General features: G+C 47.2%; 1 protein-coding gene across 1 annotated transcript in view; it reads left to right on the top strand.

Moving 5' to 3' along the window:
* The window catches only part of LOC107125923 (V-set and immunoglobulin domain-containing protein 2-like), a 16,857-nt gene extending 2,195 nt beyond the window's left edge, over nt 1-14,662 (top strand). Inside the window, exons 2-5 of the mRNA XM_015429389.1 lie at nt 1,386-1,593; nt 2,461-2,544; nt 6,278-6,397; nt 14,490-14,662. Of these exons, the coding sequence (XP_015284875.1) occupies nt 1,386-1,593; nt 2,461-2,544; nt 6,278-6,397; nt 14,490-14,662 (585 nt within the window). The remainder of the gene's footprint in view (nt 1-1,385; nt 1,594-2,460; nt 2,545-6,277; nt 6,398-14,489) is intronic.
* Nucleotides 14,663-16,207: the final 1,545 nt, after the last annotated feature.

Raw genomic sequence — 16,207 nt, 5'->3', positions numbered from 1 at the left:
AAGAGTTGGACTCGACTGTGCGACTGAACAGCAACAACAAAAAGCTAATGGGGGTCTATTTTTTTCTAGTAACTAGGAAGCCCTTTTCATATTGTCCTTCCTGTGGGAATGTGTGCATGGGGTTATCTCCACTAATTCCCTTTCTGACCATCTTATGCTTGAGGCCCTGCATGCATAGCTTCTACGCCCATACATCTGCACTCACGTTGGCTCCTATGTGCAGGACCCATAGCCTCCATTTCATAAGGGTTTAGGTCCCATGTATGCAAATCCTATGTACATTGTGGTATAAGTGCACAGACTCTGCACATGGGGCTTTAAAGTAAGAAAGTAGGGTCACAAAACCTGCCTCCAGGTATTCATTTTTATATGGATGAATGTGTGAACAGGGCTAAATGGATCTAATAATAAATCTTTCCTAAAGTTCTCATAGTAATGAGGATGTCGCCTAAATTAAGGTGCAGCAATTAAATCAGAGTTTGGTTGTGTAGGGGGTGGTAACTTCATAATATATTTTCATATCTATTTTCATTCGTCACAAACTTCCCTTTGTGTTCATCTCCATTTTGGGTTACCACCTAGCTCTCCCTCCCTTTAGTAAAGGTCTTCGTACTCCACTGAAACAGCTGTAGCTGTGGCCTGCAGCCTGGTGTTCCTCTTGGGAGTCTCGTGTTGCCAATTCTGGGTTGGGAAACTCCTGGAGATTTGAGGCTGGAGTCTGGGAGGGGTTGGGTTTGATGATGGGAGGGACCTCAGCAGGATGCAATGCCACAGAGTCCAGCCTCCAATGTAGCCATTTTCTCCAGGGGAACTGATATCTGTCATCTGGAAATCAGTTGTAATTCCAGAAGATCTCCAGGCCCCACCTGAAGGCTGGCAATGCTGTCCATATGTTTACTTTCCTCCTAATGCTCAGTGAACCCAAAATGTCATTTTGTCAGGTAGGGCCACGTGAGCCATAAAACGTAATGCCAGGTACCGAAGATATAAACTATAAAGGACAGCAGCTGGTAAGCTCCGAGTTGGTGTATCCTCTCTGCAGGGCCCAATGGGCTGGGAGGGGGGGTGCAAAGGAAAACCCACGGGGGCAGACTGGAGAGCCAGCAGTGCACCACTGGGCAGACGCTCCCACACTGCTTGACTGCTGCAGACGAGGTTGTTCCACCTTGCTGAAGCCACAATCAGAGTGGCCCTGCCCACTACCCACCCCCAAACAGTCTCCTGTTCCCCCTCTTGCACTAGTTGCTCAGGGGGCTGCATAAGAGCTCTGGATGGGCCGGTTCCGAGTTTGACACTCCTGCTCTAGAACATCCAACCCTTTGGCATGAGGTAGATCCCAGGTGATTCTGGAGATTTCTCCATCCCAATCAGTGTTGTCTCTGCAGATGCTCTACTTCACAAACAACAAGCTCTACAAACCAGGCTCTCAGGCGGAACGGCTAAGCCTCCTTCATGACCCACCCACTCTGGGGGATGCATCCCTTCGATTAGTCAATGTGCGTAAATCTGACGCCGGCACCTACTTCTGTGAAGTAAATGACCCTCCAGACTTCTATGGAACTGGCTCTGGGCATATCAATTTTGTAGTTTTAAGTAAGTCTGATTTTACCCATAATGGGGGAAGGGACATGTATGTCTCTGTGTACACTATGATTCTCTGAAATCGCAAGTGGGGGGAGGCACAGAATTCAGCATCCTGAGAAACTTAAGTTTTTATATTTCAAAAGAGCAAGCTTCTAGCCCTCATGGTTATGAAGATATTATTGGAATTGTGGGGGCAATGCCTAGTGCCATGGCAAACTTCAGTATTTGGGGGCAGGACAACAAGATCCCAACCCCCCGTGCCTATTTGGCATTTTGAGACCACTGGAGATTTTTTCTTAATTTAAAAAAGATGCTAATCTGAGTACACCTACTGTGGAATGGCCATTCTTCATTTTTCAGTCCCTCTTAGAGAAGCAAATGGACATTCTTGACTAGTGTGCACGTATAATAATTCTTGTGCATGAACACTAAGTCACCACACAATGCATGTTCTGGAAATGGGAGGAGGCGCGTGTGGGGGTTATAAGTTATTTTTGTATTATTTTTTTTCTTTACAAAATCAAGTCCCTGGTTTTTTTTCCCTGAGAGAGGGTAAAGGGGATGCACCAGGCTTCATTAGTAGCAAAAAACATCCATATACTTTGGCCTGCATCAGGATACTTTTTAGAGAGTGCTTTCAGTGTTCAATGTGCTTAATGTATATTATCATGCCATAAATCTTGCAGCCACCCTGGAAAATAGACCATTCTTATTGTCTCCGTAATTCTGTGGGGCTGAGGGGTTCACCCAAGGCCAACTGGCAAGCTTGTGGCAGAGGTATGATTCGAACCAGGGCCATCCCACGCCTGGATCACATCTTTTAGCTTCACCAGCTCACATTCAGTCACAGATTTCTCTTCTCCTTTCCCCCATCAGTGCCTCCATCCAGTCCAGTGTGCAAAGGGACTGCCTATGCTCCCCTGGGGTCAGATGCCACCTTGTCCTGCAGCTCTTCTGAAGGTGTGCCAGCACCCATTTACTCATGGACTCGGGTGGACCCCAAGACTCCACTCCCTCTCTCCAACATGGTAAAAAGTAGGTGGTCTGCTCAGTGGCTTTAATGTCTTGTTTTGTGAAGTCAGAGCTGTAGACGTCACTTTTAAAAGCAACAGCTTTTGTGTGTGTGCAATGTTGTGTATGTGCAATGCTTGCAGGCAGCCAACAGGCGGTGTGGCTGCTGCAGACTGGTTTTGAGCTACCGGGGAAGCTGATCTTCTATCAGAGTGTTTTGCATTCCCATTTGCAAACCAGGCGGAAGACGTTCTTCTTTGCTTTTTCGTCAGTCATTCCAACCCTTGGTTCAGATCTCTTCTGCCTAGTTGGGGAGGAAAAAAAGGCTTTGAAAACACATCTTTAAGAACCTAGCCCAAGCCAAAACAAAAAAACCCTCCCCTACACACACTGACATCAAAGCCAACAATCACCTGCCTCTCTTTTGATTCTTTCTCAAAGGAATGTGATCAAAGACAATTCAAGAAAATGCCAGCAAATAGTTTCAGAAGATTCACTTTCCCTAAAAGTAGAACAGGAATGTCCTTGTGGGGGGGGGGGTTGTCACTCTTGCTATCCGTTGGGCTTTCCGCATGCTTCTCTTTAGCTTTTTTAAAAAAACCACGAATACCATCCCTTCTCTAATCATGTCTTCGTTTCTTTCTAATATTCCATTTATTTATTTATTCACTTTATTTTATATTTCATCTTTCACCCCAGCGGGGGACCTAGAGTGGCTCACATCATTCTCCCCTCCTCCATTGTATCCTCACAACAGCCCTGTGAGGTAGGCTAGGATGAAAGGGGTGTGAATGATCCAAGGTCACCCAGCGAGCTTCCATGGCATGAGTGGGGATTCGAACCTGGATTGAATGGAGTAGAGAAGCCGGGGTGGTGGTTTCCAAACTTATCTGAAACAGACTTTTGAAATCATAGAAGTCCCCTGGGGAGGACCAAGAACCCTTCCATAAAGGAGGCTGCCTACCGTGTCTCTCTCTACAAGACTGATCAGCACTCTGGCCTTGTCGTTTTCTTCTCTTTGTCTTCTGCCATGGGAGACAAGTCCCATACTGCCTCTGTCTTTTGTGTAACTGGAGCATTTAATAACACACACACACACACCGCTAAAGTGTGGCAGTATTGGCTGTCATCAGAGGAGGTTGCTTCTTGTGGCTCTCCGTTGTGGCCGTGCAGCCGCTTTATAAAATATTTATACAGATTATTTTAATGCCTATTGCCATTTAATATTCATATTTCCCCATTCTTTATGAAGAGATAAGGCAATTTGGCTAAAACCATGAGTTGCTGATCATGAAGAAGGCCCAGAACAATGATATGCAGAAAAAGACATGGATGGCAATGCACAAAGGGCATTTGGGTCACACACAGGGCTATTTTGGGGCAGGAACGCACAGGAACGGAGTTCCAGCTGGCTCCTGAGTTGGCCACGCCCAATTGGCTGTCATCAGAGGAGGTTGCTTCTTGTGGCTCTCCGTTGTGGCCGTGCAGCCGCTTTATAAAATATTTATACAGATTATTTTAATGCCTATTGCCATTTAATATTAATATTTCCCCATTCTTTATGAAGAGATAAGGCAATTTGGCTAAAACCATGAGTTGCTGATCATGAAGAAGGCCCAGAACAATGATATGCAGGAAAAGACATGGGTGGCAATGCACAAAAGGCATTTGGGTCACAAGAAAAACCCAGTAACAGCAATAGAACGGATAGAACGGATAAAAGGAAGTACTTCTTCACCCAAAGAGTGATTAACACTTGGAATTCACTGCCACAGGGAGTGGTGGCGGCTACAAGTATGGATGGCTTCAAAAGGGAATTAGATAAGCATATGGAGCAGAGGTCCATCAGTGGCTATTAGACACAAGGTATAGATAGGGACTCTGGGGCAAGTGATGCTCTGCCTTCTTGGTGCTTGGGGGGGTCAATAGTGGGAGGGCTTCTAATGTCCTGGCCCCACTGGTGGACCTCCTGATGGCACTGGCATTTCTGGCCACTGTGTGATACAGAGTGTTGGACTGGATGGGCCTTTGGCCTGATCCAACATTGGTGTCTCTTATGTTCTTATGTTAATAGCATCAGACCAGCAATAATAAAAGCATACGGTTATTCATATGAGGAAGGGCAAAAGTGAGGGGACACACCACCACCCAATTTACAGCACAGTCAATGCATTGCGCAAACGACTTTGTTTCATCTGTCCCGAATCTGCTGTCTGGCAGGTTCTTTAGGTGCCCCTTTACTCTTCAGCTGTGGGAAAGAGGGGAAATGTTGCCGCTCAGTTTTTTCAGCAACATCTATACACCTCTATCGATACTTCTGCACAAGATCGCCATGATATGTCAAGAGACTGATTTCTGTATGCATATTCCCAACTGAATGGAGAGCCACCACGTACGCAAATAGTGGCTCTGCACTCCAGCCTGATCTAGCAGCTGGGGCAGGGCACACATGATAGAAAGTGCTGTGAAGGCGCAGCTGACTTGGGTCTGGCAGGTTCTTTAGGTGCCCCTTTACTCTTCAGCTGTGGGAAAGAGGGGAAATGTTGCCGCTCAGTTTTTTCAGCAACATCTATACACCTCTATCGATACTTCTGCACAAGATCTCCATGATATGTCAAGAGACTGGTTTCTGTATGCATATTCCCAACTGAATGGAGAGCGACATATGCCTGATCCAGCAGCTGGGACAGGACACACATGGTAGAAAGTGCTGTGAAGTCGCAGCTGACTTGGACTGACTTCACAGGGTTTTCCAGGCAAGAGACGTTCAGAGGTGGTTTGCCATGGCCTACCTCTGTGCAGTGACCCTGGACTCCCTTGGTAGTCTCCCATCCAAATACTAACCAGGGCTGACCCTGCTTAGCTTCCGAGATCCGATGACATCACGCTAATGTGGACCATGCAGGTCAGAGCACAGTGTACACACTGCCCTTTAAAAAAGAAAATCTGGATTCCTGCCTGTCTGTCAACTGAAGGGGACTAAGATGGTGGTTTCAGTCCCTCCCACACCCACTTCTCCCCAAACAACTGGTTGGTAGGGTTTCATCTTTCCAAAAAGGACTGATGTGACTAAGTCAAGCGGCTCCACAAACATACTGTTGAATACTAGCCTTGGTTTCTAAAGTTTCTAAACCAAGCAATAGACATAAGTGGTAAGATTGGACAAATGGTCAGGTTGAAAAACAACAACACAAATTCAATTTTTCTGCAAGGAAATTCCAGCCAGAAGAATTTCCTTGCCAGTTTGGTGTAGTGGTTAAGAGTGATGGACTTTAATCTGGGAGAACCAGATTTGATTCCCCACTCCTCCACATGAAAGCCAGCTGGTTGACCTTGGGTCAGTCACAGTTCTCTCAGAGCTGTTCTGTTAAGAGCAGTTCTCTCAGAGCTGTTCTCTCAGAGCTCTCTCAGCCCCACCTACCTCACAGGGTGTCTGTTGTGGGGAGAGGAAGGGAGGAGACTGTAAACTGCCCTGAGACTCCAAGTGAAGGGTAGGGTATAAATCCAACTCTTCTTCTCCTCCTCCTCCTCCTCCTCCCCTGTCCTGAATATTCACCACTGCTGTGGCCTAAAGTATAGATTGCTGACTTTTCCATAAACTGTCTGTCCTACAGAAAACCGAAGGCTTGTTTTCTCCACCACTGGCTTCCATTTTTATTCTGTCTTCCTTTCCTGCCCACAGATGAACAAACTGGGAGCCTGCTGTTGACAAACGTCTCACAAGAATTCTCTGGGACATATCAATGTATTGCCTCCAATGAGTACGGTCAGGAAAGCTGCCAGATATCCCTCCATGTGACAGGTGAGCACGGGCTTACAGGTTACAAGACCTGAGCATTCTTCTGCTTTACCTCCTCTCTGCGCGGCTGCCCCTCAGCAATGGCCTTTGGGTGTTATCCCCAGGGAACCAAAAGCTATGGTTTTTGCTTCACAAAATTCACCAATAATAAACAGCATTAACTAAAGAACTTTACTTAAGGTCCTGGAATTTCTTGCCAGCCTTCCTTCTCTAGAGGGGAGGAGATGCGGAATTGCATTAGATCCCACAGAGCCCAGACGTCACTAGGCAGAGAGTTCCACCAGACCGGTGCCAGGGCCGAAAAGGCCCCGACTCTGGTTGAGGACAGCAAGATATCCTTTGGGCCAGGGATCGCCAGGAGGCTCTTATCTCCAGAGCATAATGCCCTTCAGGGGGGTATATAGGGAGAGGCGATACCAACACTGAGGTTGGTAACCCTATTGCCAAGTGCCCTTCTGCCTACTCCTGGTATCTATGTATCTAATAGCCAAGGTCCCTTCTGTGTGCGGATACTTATTTCCGTGGATCTGGGTCACATGGAGGGTAAACAGATCTTCCAGCAAACTTGGGATAGTCCCCATGTTTGCAGAAAAATCTAAAATGTTTTTTAAAGTATACAGGGATACTTAAATCCCCTCAAAAGTCAAACTGCTTACTCTGCGCAAGCGCAGATGACGGACTTCCTGAGTCGCGGGAAAAGCTGCTGGAGCCAGGGGGGAAGCTAAAACCACAATAGCTGTGCGCCCTGCTGCACCCGCGCCAGGACCGCCGACAAGGGAATTGTCTGCTGGGGGGAGAGAAAGAAAAGAATGGGAGATTGACTGAGGGAGAGAAAGAGAAAGAGGAAGGGGAGATTGGGGGGGTAGAGAAATAGTGGAGAGTAAGAGAGGGGCAGACTGAGAAGGAGAGGGGGGGAAAGGGCATTGAGAAGGGCTGGGATAAGAGGGGGTGAGACATACAAGGGGTGAGAGGAGAAGGGGGTAAGAAAGGATTGCTAGAGAATGCTCCCTCTAAGCTGCGGAGTCTCATGAGCAAAGATTCTACTTTGTGAGCTCCTGGCATTAAAGTTGTGAGCGAGCAATTTGGCTGCTGCATAACTTAGTTTGGCTCTGGAGCCGTCCTTACTGAGCTAAGACAAAAATGTGCGAGCAGGGGGCTAAAAAACTGAGCTAGCTCACACTAACTCAGCTTAGAGGGAGCACTGGTAGGGAAGAAAGCTGACACAGAAGGGGTGAGAGGAGAAGGGGAAGTGAGGGAAGATTAGTAGATAAAGGGTGCTTGCGGAAAGAAAGAGGAGGGCACTTTGACAATCAAGGGGGGGAGAGGGGGGAAAAGGTAGGGGAATGCCCCCTCCCCACAAGTTACTTGCGAGGACTGCCTGCAACAAAGACTATGGTAGGGCCACAATACATTATGCAACATTTTATTGCGGGTCCCCTCTTGTAGTGTCTAAGGGCCAAACGACAAAAAAATATATATTTACAGTTGAGTCTGCTCACTTTTGCCTCAGTTACCCGGCAGCTGCAAGGAATATCACTTTCAAAGCCTACAGGGGCCATTTTGGCTCAGGACCAGGGCTATTTTTGGGCGGGAACGCAGAGGAATGGAGTTCCAGCTGGCTTCCAAGTTGGCCACGCCCAGCAGGAACTCATTAGCATAATAGGCCACACCCATCAGCAGGAGCTCATTAGGATTGGCTACATTAGGGGTGTGTGGCCTAACATGCAAAGGAGTTCCTGCTACAAAAAAAAGCCCTGGGTTTTGACAACAAACAAGGTAAACAGAATAACAAGCAAAAGGTGGGTGTGGCTGGATGACCACACTTCTGGTAACAGGGGTGTGTGGCCTAATGTGCTAATGAGCTGTGCTGTCAGGGGTGTGGCCCAATATGCTAATGAGTTTCTGCTGTTGGGTGTGGCCTATTATGCTAATGAGTTCCTGCTGGGCTTTTTCTACAAAAAAAGCCCTGCTCAGGACAATGGCATGGGGGGGGGGGGCTCCTGCCTTCCCCACACACTTTTTTCCTGAGCTGAAAGGACCTCTGTGGGGAGTTGTGTACCTTTGGAGCTGCACGTGGAAGATTCCGAGTAGGTGCTGCTTCAAAGTCAGGCAAATAACGCCATTATCCCAGAAAAACAAAGACATCTGAACTACTTTGAAAACTCTGAAAACTGCTACATGTTATTATTAAGTATTACAAGCGGGGGACCCCCAAGGACTTGCAAGGGGCATCTCATTTTCTCGTCCCCACTATTTCCCCTTCCCCTTCACTGAAAGCTCCTACAGCCTCCTCCATTCCCACCCACCAACCAGGTTCCCTTTATCTGCCCCCTGTCTTCAGCTTTTCCCTCCTTCCCTCCCCCTGGCAGTCTCTGTCTGGGAAAACTCTGTGTGGTTCTGGCTGCTGGGCTGGACCCAGTTGCGCTGTGGGGAACCTGCAAGAACTTGTGGGGGCACCTCAATAATTTCACCGGTATCCCCCTCCCCACACTAGTTCTTCTTTTCTTCCTTTTGGCAGCCCCCATACCTCTCTTTTCCCTACTTCCTTTTTTTTTCATACCCACCCACCAACCAGGTTCCCTTTATCTGCCCCCTGTCTTCAGCTTTTCCCTCCTTCCCTCCCCCTGGCAGTCTCTGTCTGGGAAAACTCTGTGTGGTTCTGGCTGCTGGGCTGGACCCAGTTGCGCTGTGGGGAACCTGCAAGAACTTGGGGGGCACCTAAATAATTTCACCGGTATCCCCCTCCCCACACTAGTTCTTCTTTTCTTCCTTTTGGCAGCCCCCATATCCTCTCTTTTTCCTACTTCCTTTTTTTTCCATACCCACCCACCAACTTTTATTTGCCCTCCATCTTCAGCTATATTTATTATTTATTCACTTCATTTGTATCCAGCCTTTCTCCCCAATGGGGAACCAAAGTGACTTAAATCATTATCCTCTCTTCCATTTTATCCTCACAACAACCCTGTGAAGTAGGTTAGGCTGAGAGTGTGTGACTGGCCCAAAGTCACCCACTGAGCTTCCATGGAAGAGTGGCAGTTCTAACCACTACACCACACTGACTTTCGTGGGGTGACTTCTGTTGAACAATAGCAAGCAACTGGGCCAGGGTGTCACACAAGTTGAGTGGTAGTAAGTTACCGAGTGGGTACTTGTGGCCTGGCCTCAATGAATTCTCAACAGCCCTGAAAAGGCCCCTGCTTTTTTCCTTGCCTTTTACTGGCAGAAACCAAGGCTTGAAGTCTGGCAATACAGTTGTGGTTGCCTAGCGATGGCCACTGAAGACATTAATTTCATGAAATATACAGACACTGATTCTATTATTTTGGAATTTTTAAATCCAAACCTGGGGTTTTCTTCAGGTTTATCGAAAGATCTGTCTTGCATGTTCATGCTCTCAGTCTCTGGATTTAAGTATCCACAGAGGGGCCATGTTGAAAAGTAGGTATACTGTTGAACAGTGAATGCACTGGGGTAGGTATAATTGCTTTTTGCATATGTCTTTGTACAATAAGGAGCTGCGGTGGCTCAAGTGGTTAAAACGCTGAACTGCAGGCTGTGGAAGGTCAGTAGTTCAGCAGTTCGAGACCCGGGTACCGCATGATGGAGTGAGCTCCCATCTCTAGTTCCAGCTCCTGCCAACCTAGCAGTTCGAAAGCAAGAAATTGCAAGTAGATAAATAGGTACCACTTTGATGGGAAGGTAACAGCGTTCCGTGCACCTTAGTGTTTAGTCATGCCGCCCACATGACCACGGAAACGTCTTCGGACAGTGCTGGCTCTTCGGCTTAGAAACGGAGATGAGCACTGCAACCCTAGAGTCGGATTCGACTGGCTTTCGGGATTCGACTGGCTTTCGAGCAAGGGAACCTTTACCTTTTTTACCTTGTACAATAAACCCATCTTGCAAAAAGCTCTTACTTGAGGCTTAAAGCTCCATGAGACACTGGTGCCATCTAGTGGCCAATATGTATCTCTCTCTTTTTTTGCTCCATATTTTGGCATGCCTGCGAAATGATTGGCTGACGGACTATCAGCCGCTTCCAGAAGAGACCCATCAACCCCTCCTGCACCCATTCTTTGGCATAATCAAAAATATGTGAAATCTGCGATGATATGCACAAAATCATGTCCTCATATTCTTTATTAATTAACCTTAACCTACTGCCTTGGAGAGCTTGATCAAAATAGTTATAAATAGTTTAATTAATTATTAATCTGGGCTGCATTCCCTGATTTTACAGTCAGGAGAACAGTTTATACACTCAGCAGAAGTACAGTACAGCTTTTCCCAGAGCATATAATTTTTTTGGCTGCAGCCGTGTGAAAAGGCATGCAAGGATTTCATGCATGAAGGATTTCCCCTAAGATAGGGAAATACACCTCTTGAAAATACCAAACTAGTTTGTCAGCTATGATCTCCTTGGTATGCTGTTTTTCCACTGGCAGGGGTTTTCGACACAGAGGAACATTCAAACATGCCACATACACACCACCTACAAGGAAGGTTTCATTCTGACAATTGCTGGAAGCGCCCTTCACAAACACTTTGTCATGCATAAGTGTTCATTGTAAAGAGACAAACCTCACCCCCAACCCCTCCACCAACTAATCACTCTGCTTGTTAGTATCTTTGTTAAAAGTATAGCTGAGCCGTGTTAAGCGATTCTCCATAGGAAGCCACAGAAACTGGCAACAACCATGTTCGCTGTCACAGTGAACTCTTGATCCAGGGACTTTCTCTGCAGATGTTTCTGTTTGCACTAGTCCCCGCCAACTTGATCCTTTGTTCCGTATTTATCCCCAGACTAAATCTCCGACACCAGGTCTGTTGGGCTACCCGGTGACGTTTCTGTTAATTCGACAAGCGCTTTCTGGGCTGGCAGCCAAATTCTCATCAATGCCCTGGACCACAATACACACTGGGTTGTATTTCAAGTGGTATGCATTGTTTCAGCTGTGCTGGAGTAAGTTGTTAAAGATGATTCACACTGGCTTGAAGATCCGCCCTTTGGGGATGCATCTTAAGACTTTTCAGCATGATATATTTTGTTGCACCACGTCCAGTTGTGCATGCAGGCAGTGTTCCCTCTAAGCTGAGTTAGTGTGAGCTAGCGCATAGTATTTTAGCCATCTAAAGATTTTTGCCTTCGCTCAGGAAGGATGGCTCCAGAGCAAACTAATTTGTGGAGCAGCCAAATCTCTCGCTCACAACTTTAATGCCAGTAGCTCACAAAGTAGAATTTTTGCTCACAAGACTCCACAGCTTAGAGGGAGCATTGCATGCAGGGCATCCAAGAAGATGCCTCTGGGCCCTCAGCTGGGTGCACAAATGCCATCGCTGCCATAAACAATAAATAAGGATTTGGGAATTAGGATCAGTGGCTTGGCTAGGATTTGGAGACTTTGAAGTGAACCTTTTATTAGAGCCCAACTGGTACCCACTATTCAGTTGAGTGTGCAAGACACCGGGGGGGGGGGGAATGCAACTACCCAAAGTTGCAGAATCATCTTAATTATGGTGGCTCAGTGGTTAAGACACTGAACTGCAGACTGGAAGGTCAGTAGTTCAGCAGTTCGAGACCCAAGTGCCGCATGACAGAGTGAGCTCCCGTCTCTGGTCCCAGCTCCTGCCAGCCTAGCAGTTCGAAAGCCAGAAATTGCAAGTAGATAAATAGGTACCACTTCAGTGGGAAGGTAACAGTGTTCCGTGTGCCTCAGTGTCTAGTCATGCCGGCCACATGACCACGGAAATGTCTTCGGACAGCGCTGGCTCTTCGGCTTTGAAACGGAGATGAGCACCGCAACCCTAGAGTCGGATTTGACTGGCTTTCGAGCAAGGGAAACCTTTACCTTTTGTTGGGTTTAAAAAGGAAAAATTGGTATTTAGCATAGATAAAATAGCTTAGCAGTGCCAGAGTAAAATAATTCATACTCAGAGTCCATGGGTGTTTAAAATAGAAAGTTTTTACTACATTCTAGCATGGGGAAGGGTAACTGGGATGAAAATAACAATGGAGCTAAATCTCCGACATCTTTACACTGCAAAGACAAAACTAGAAGAGAGCGTTATGGCTTCTCTTACTTCTTCTTGAGAACAGCAAACAAAGACTGGAAGAGGAGCCATAAAATGCTAAAACACTTTGACACTTTACTTCCATTGAAACTCCCAGATCAGGGAGAATTTTCTCGGGCCTGTAGTCCTAAAACAGCATTGGGTACATGAAACACATGTGACTTCCTGTGAGCAACACAAACATTTAACCCCAGATATACTGAGTGTAATTTAACTTGTAATACCCAACACCTTTACTAATGTAATCATACGGGAGGGAAGGTAGCATGGTATACCCTGATCTCATCCAATCTTGGGAGCTAAGCAGGGCTGGCACTTGGGTGGGAGACCAGACCACCCAGCAAGGAATTTCCCAACCTGGAGCTGATCACCTTGTTCCTGCTGTGTCCCCGGCTTGTGCTTTGTGCATTATACAGTATGAAGAATATATGACATTTTACAAAACATATGAACGCAACTAAAGATTGCACGATGTTACACGGTGGTGGGAAGGGCCACCCAGTCACAGCTCACTTATGGCAAGTCTGCAAGGTTTTCAAGGCGGGAGTCGTTCAGAGGCGGTTTGCCTTTGCCTGCCTCTGCAGCAGGACCCTGGACTTCCCAGGAGGTCTCCCATCCAAGTACTAACCCTACCTAGTTTCCAAGATCCGATGAGACTGGGCTGGCCTGGGCCATCCAGGTTAGGGCGCTAGTTGACCTACAGAACACAAAATGGAGTGTCAACCCTTACCCAGCTTGGGCGAGGCTCCTGAATGGATCATAGATGCAGATTGCCGGGAGCTTCCTGGGTCAGTCTGCTGCTCTTACCTGCCGCTCTGTTTTCACCTTCACTTTCTGAGGGCCAAACTAGACACGATGGCGTCCTCAGCATGGTGCAGAGGTTACCAGGTTTGATTCCCTCCCTCCTCCTCCACATTAAGCCAGCTGGGTGACCTTGGCCAGTCAAAGTTCTCAGAGAGCTCCCTCAGCTGCACCTACCTCACAGGGTGTCTGTTGGGGGGGGGGGAGAAGGGAAGGAGACTGTAAGCCGTTCTGAGATTCCTTCGAGTAGTGAAGACTGGGGTATAAAACCAATGTTTCTTCTTCTTCATGGCTGCCACAGGGATGGCTCTACCATGTCAAATTCATGTTAAAATGTTGTGAAGGTTCAATCCTGATTGGACCTGCAGCACAGGGGTCTGAGGTAGTGTTCCATCTAAACTGAGTTAGTGTGAGCCAGCTCATAGTTTTTTAGCCTCCGGCTCACACATTTTTGTCTTAGCTCAGGAAGGATGGCTCCAGAGCAAACTAATTTATGCAGTAGCCAAATTGCTCGCTCACAGCTTTAATGCCGGTAGCTCACAAAATAGAATTTTTGTTCACAAGACTCCACAGCTTAGAGGGAGCATTGGGCGGTGCTCCTGTTCTCTCCACCACTGCACCTTATCAAGTTCAAAATGGCTGCAGTCCCCCCCCCCCCACTGCTTTGGCTCTTAAAAATGTGCTTGGGGGAGAGAGACGGGAACCGTTGTGGGCTTGATCAGGATTAAGCCTTTGGTGGCGGCCACGAGGACACCTTCGCACCTTGGCCCTGAGGCAGCCACGGTTGAACCTACAGTGCCCCAAGTGGTGGGGAAGGGAGACTACAGGGCCATGATGCTGAGACAGGCATAGCACTGGGATGCTGTTGCTCCAGGCATGGAACGGCGTCACTTCACAAGACCGTAAAGCAAAAGTGCGTGGATTCTGCCCCACTGAAACAGGCTTCCAGAGGTCTTACGTAATTACCCCCCTTCCTGTGGGCCACTGTGTCCTTGATCAGGATTAGAAATACCTTTTGGCCACCTCCAGTCTTGGATGAGTGTCCAAATTTTATTTTAATACCTCTCTCCCTGACAGGTTTAACCTCTGGGTCCTTTGGAGTGCCTGTGAGAATAACCACGACCAGTAGGAGGGGACAGAAGTCACACAATTTGACTTCCAGCCAGACTTTAAGGAGATTTAGGATCTCCTGTCTTAAAAGCTTGCGTTGGCTGGCTAGGAGTGTCGAGTGCCAAGGAAATGCCTGGCATGAACCACGGCCCAATCCGTCTCTGTCGCCTGACCGCCATGAAGGAACTTGCGGAATGTTCTGGCGTCCGCAGCCGCCTCAGCGACGACTCACATCCCGTTTTTCTGCCTCGTCTCCCACTCAGGTCGGAGCCGCTCGTTTAATTAGCTCTCCTTCTGTGGGCAGCTCCCCTCATTAGCTGGCTTCCCATCTTGACTGAACGGCGACTGCAGGGAGAAATCGGATGGCTTCTTGTACACAATGGAAGGAGAAAACACCCAGATTGGGGGTAGGGATGGGAAGATGGTCGTAGGAGGATGGGAGATTAATTAGGACATTAAGGACATTCAGGTTAAAAATATTCTTAAGGTGTTTTTAAAGGCTTTAAAGAAGGCTTGGGGAATAGGGTGAAAGAATTACATGATGACAGCGTGAAAGAATACATTGACATGCAAGGACGTGACTGGAGAGCTTATCCTGAAGGGAACAACTTCACTCGAGCCCCTGACAAGATCCCTCTGCTTCTTGTTTGTGCATCTATATCATACACCAGTACATGTATGATATGTTTTTAATCCCATCTTTTCTCTGAATCCTGTGGCAGAATGCATGCTTCTCCTCTATTTTATGTTCACAGCAACCCTGCAAGGTAGGTGAGGCGAAGAAAGTGAATAGAGTGGAGACTTTGAGCCTAGTTTAAGATCTAGATGCATATCATGCACACTAAAATCAACACACATGGAGGGAGAGGGACATGTGCATGCTGGTGCCACCTCCACCTATACATGAGCACAAGGCCTTTGCATGTAGGAAGTACAACTGCATACACATGAACTCCCCCACCACCACCCATGATCAGGAGCAAAGCAGGAAACAGTCGTGCACTTTCTATGTATACTTTCTATATACAGGAGCTGGCGAATGCATGTAGGCAGGGGCTGGGCCCAGTGTGTCAGAGCATGCGCAGAGTGCTTTGGATATGGGTTCTTATGCAAACATGTTCTTGTTTTTAGAAATAACATACCCGCAGGCCTGGTCTACAGATGCAACCATGAAAGGGTGGGAATGAAATCCAGTTTGCTGGTAAAGATCGCATTCTTGAAAGGCCCTCTGCCTAGAAAGAACCTCTCTGCAAGCAGAAAACTAGCTTATCAGCAAGACAGTCTTTCTCCTTGCCATACTGCTCTTCCTTTACAGGGAGCAGAGAACGTGATTTTTCACCAAAAGCACAGTCCATTTTACCACCTGATTTTGCCCCATGCGTAGACCAGACTTAGGTAGCAGCATCCTAATGAGAAAGTGGTGCTGTATTCATGGGAGAAGGTGTCGCGGCAATACTAGGTTAGTTGGAGGACAGCCGGAGTAGGATATCTTAATCAGTGATCTGTTTCTGATGAAAATTTTGTCTTCCTCATAACACTGGATTGTTGCACCAGGGAGAAGTCCTGATTCCCTTCACATAAGATACCTGCTTAAGCTGGTGGCGGTGCACCAGAAAGCTTTCTACTGCTTTCTACTGCATTGTGGATCAAAACAAAAGCCAAATGTATGTGTGACCGAATTCTCTTGTATCTAACCAAAACGACATGCCCTGTCCACAAAAAGCTAGCACATCAGGAAGGAACCATATGGTGTGAAGTAGTTCTTGAAGCATCTATATTGGTATAAGGTGGTGCGGAGTGTTTAAAAAGTAGGATCTAGTAGAAGTG

This window comes from Gekko japonicus, unplaced genomic scaffold (assembly GCF_001447785.1).
Source record: "Gekko japonicus isolate JY-2015 unplaced genomic scaffold, Gekko_japonicus_V1.1 scaffold67, whole genome shotgun sequence".
Lineage (NCBI taxonomy): Eukaryota > Metazoa > Chordata > Lepidosauria > Squamata > Gekkonidae > Gekko > Gekko japonicus.
The sequence above is the reverse complement of the archived record's forward strand: the minus strand, read 5'-3'. Positions and strand labels throughout refer to the sequence as shown.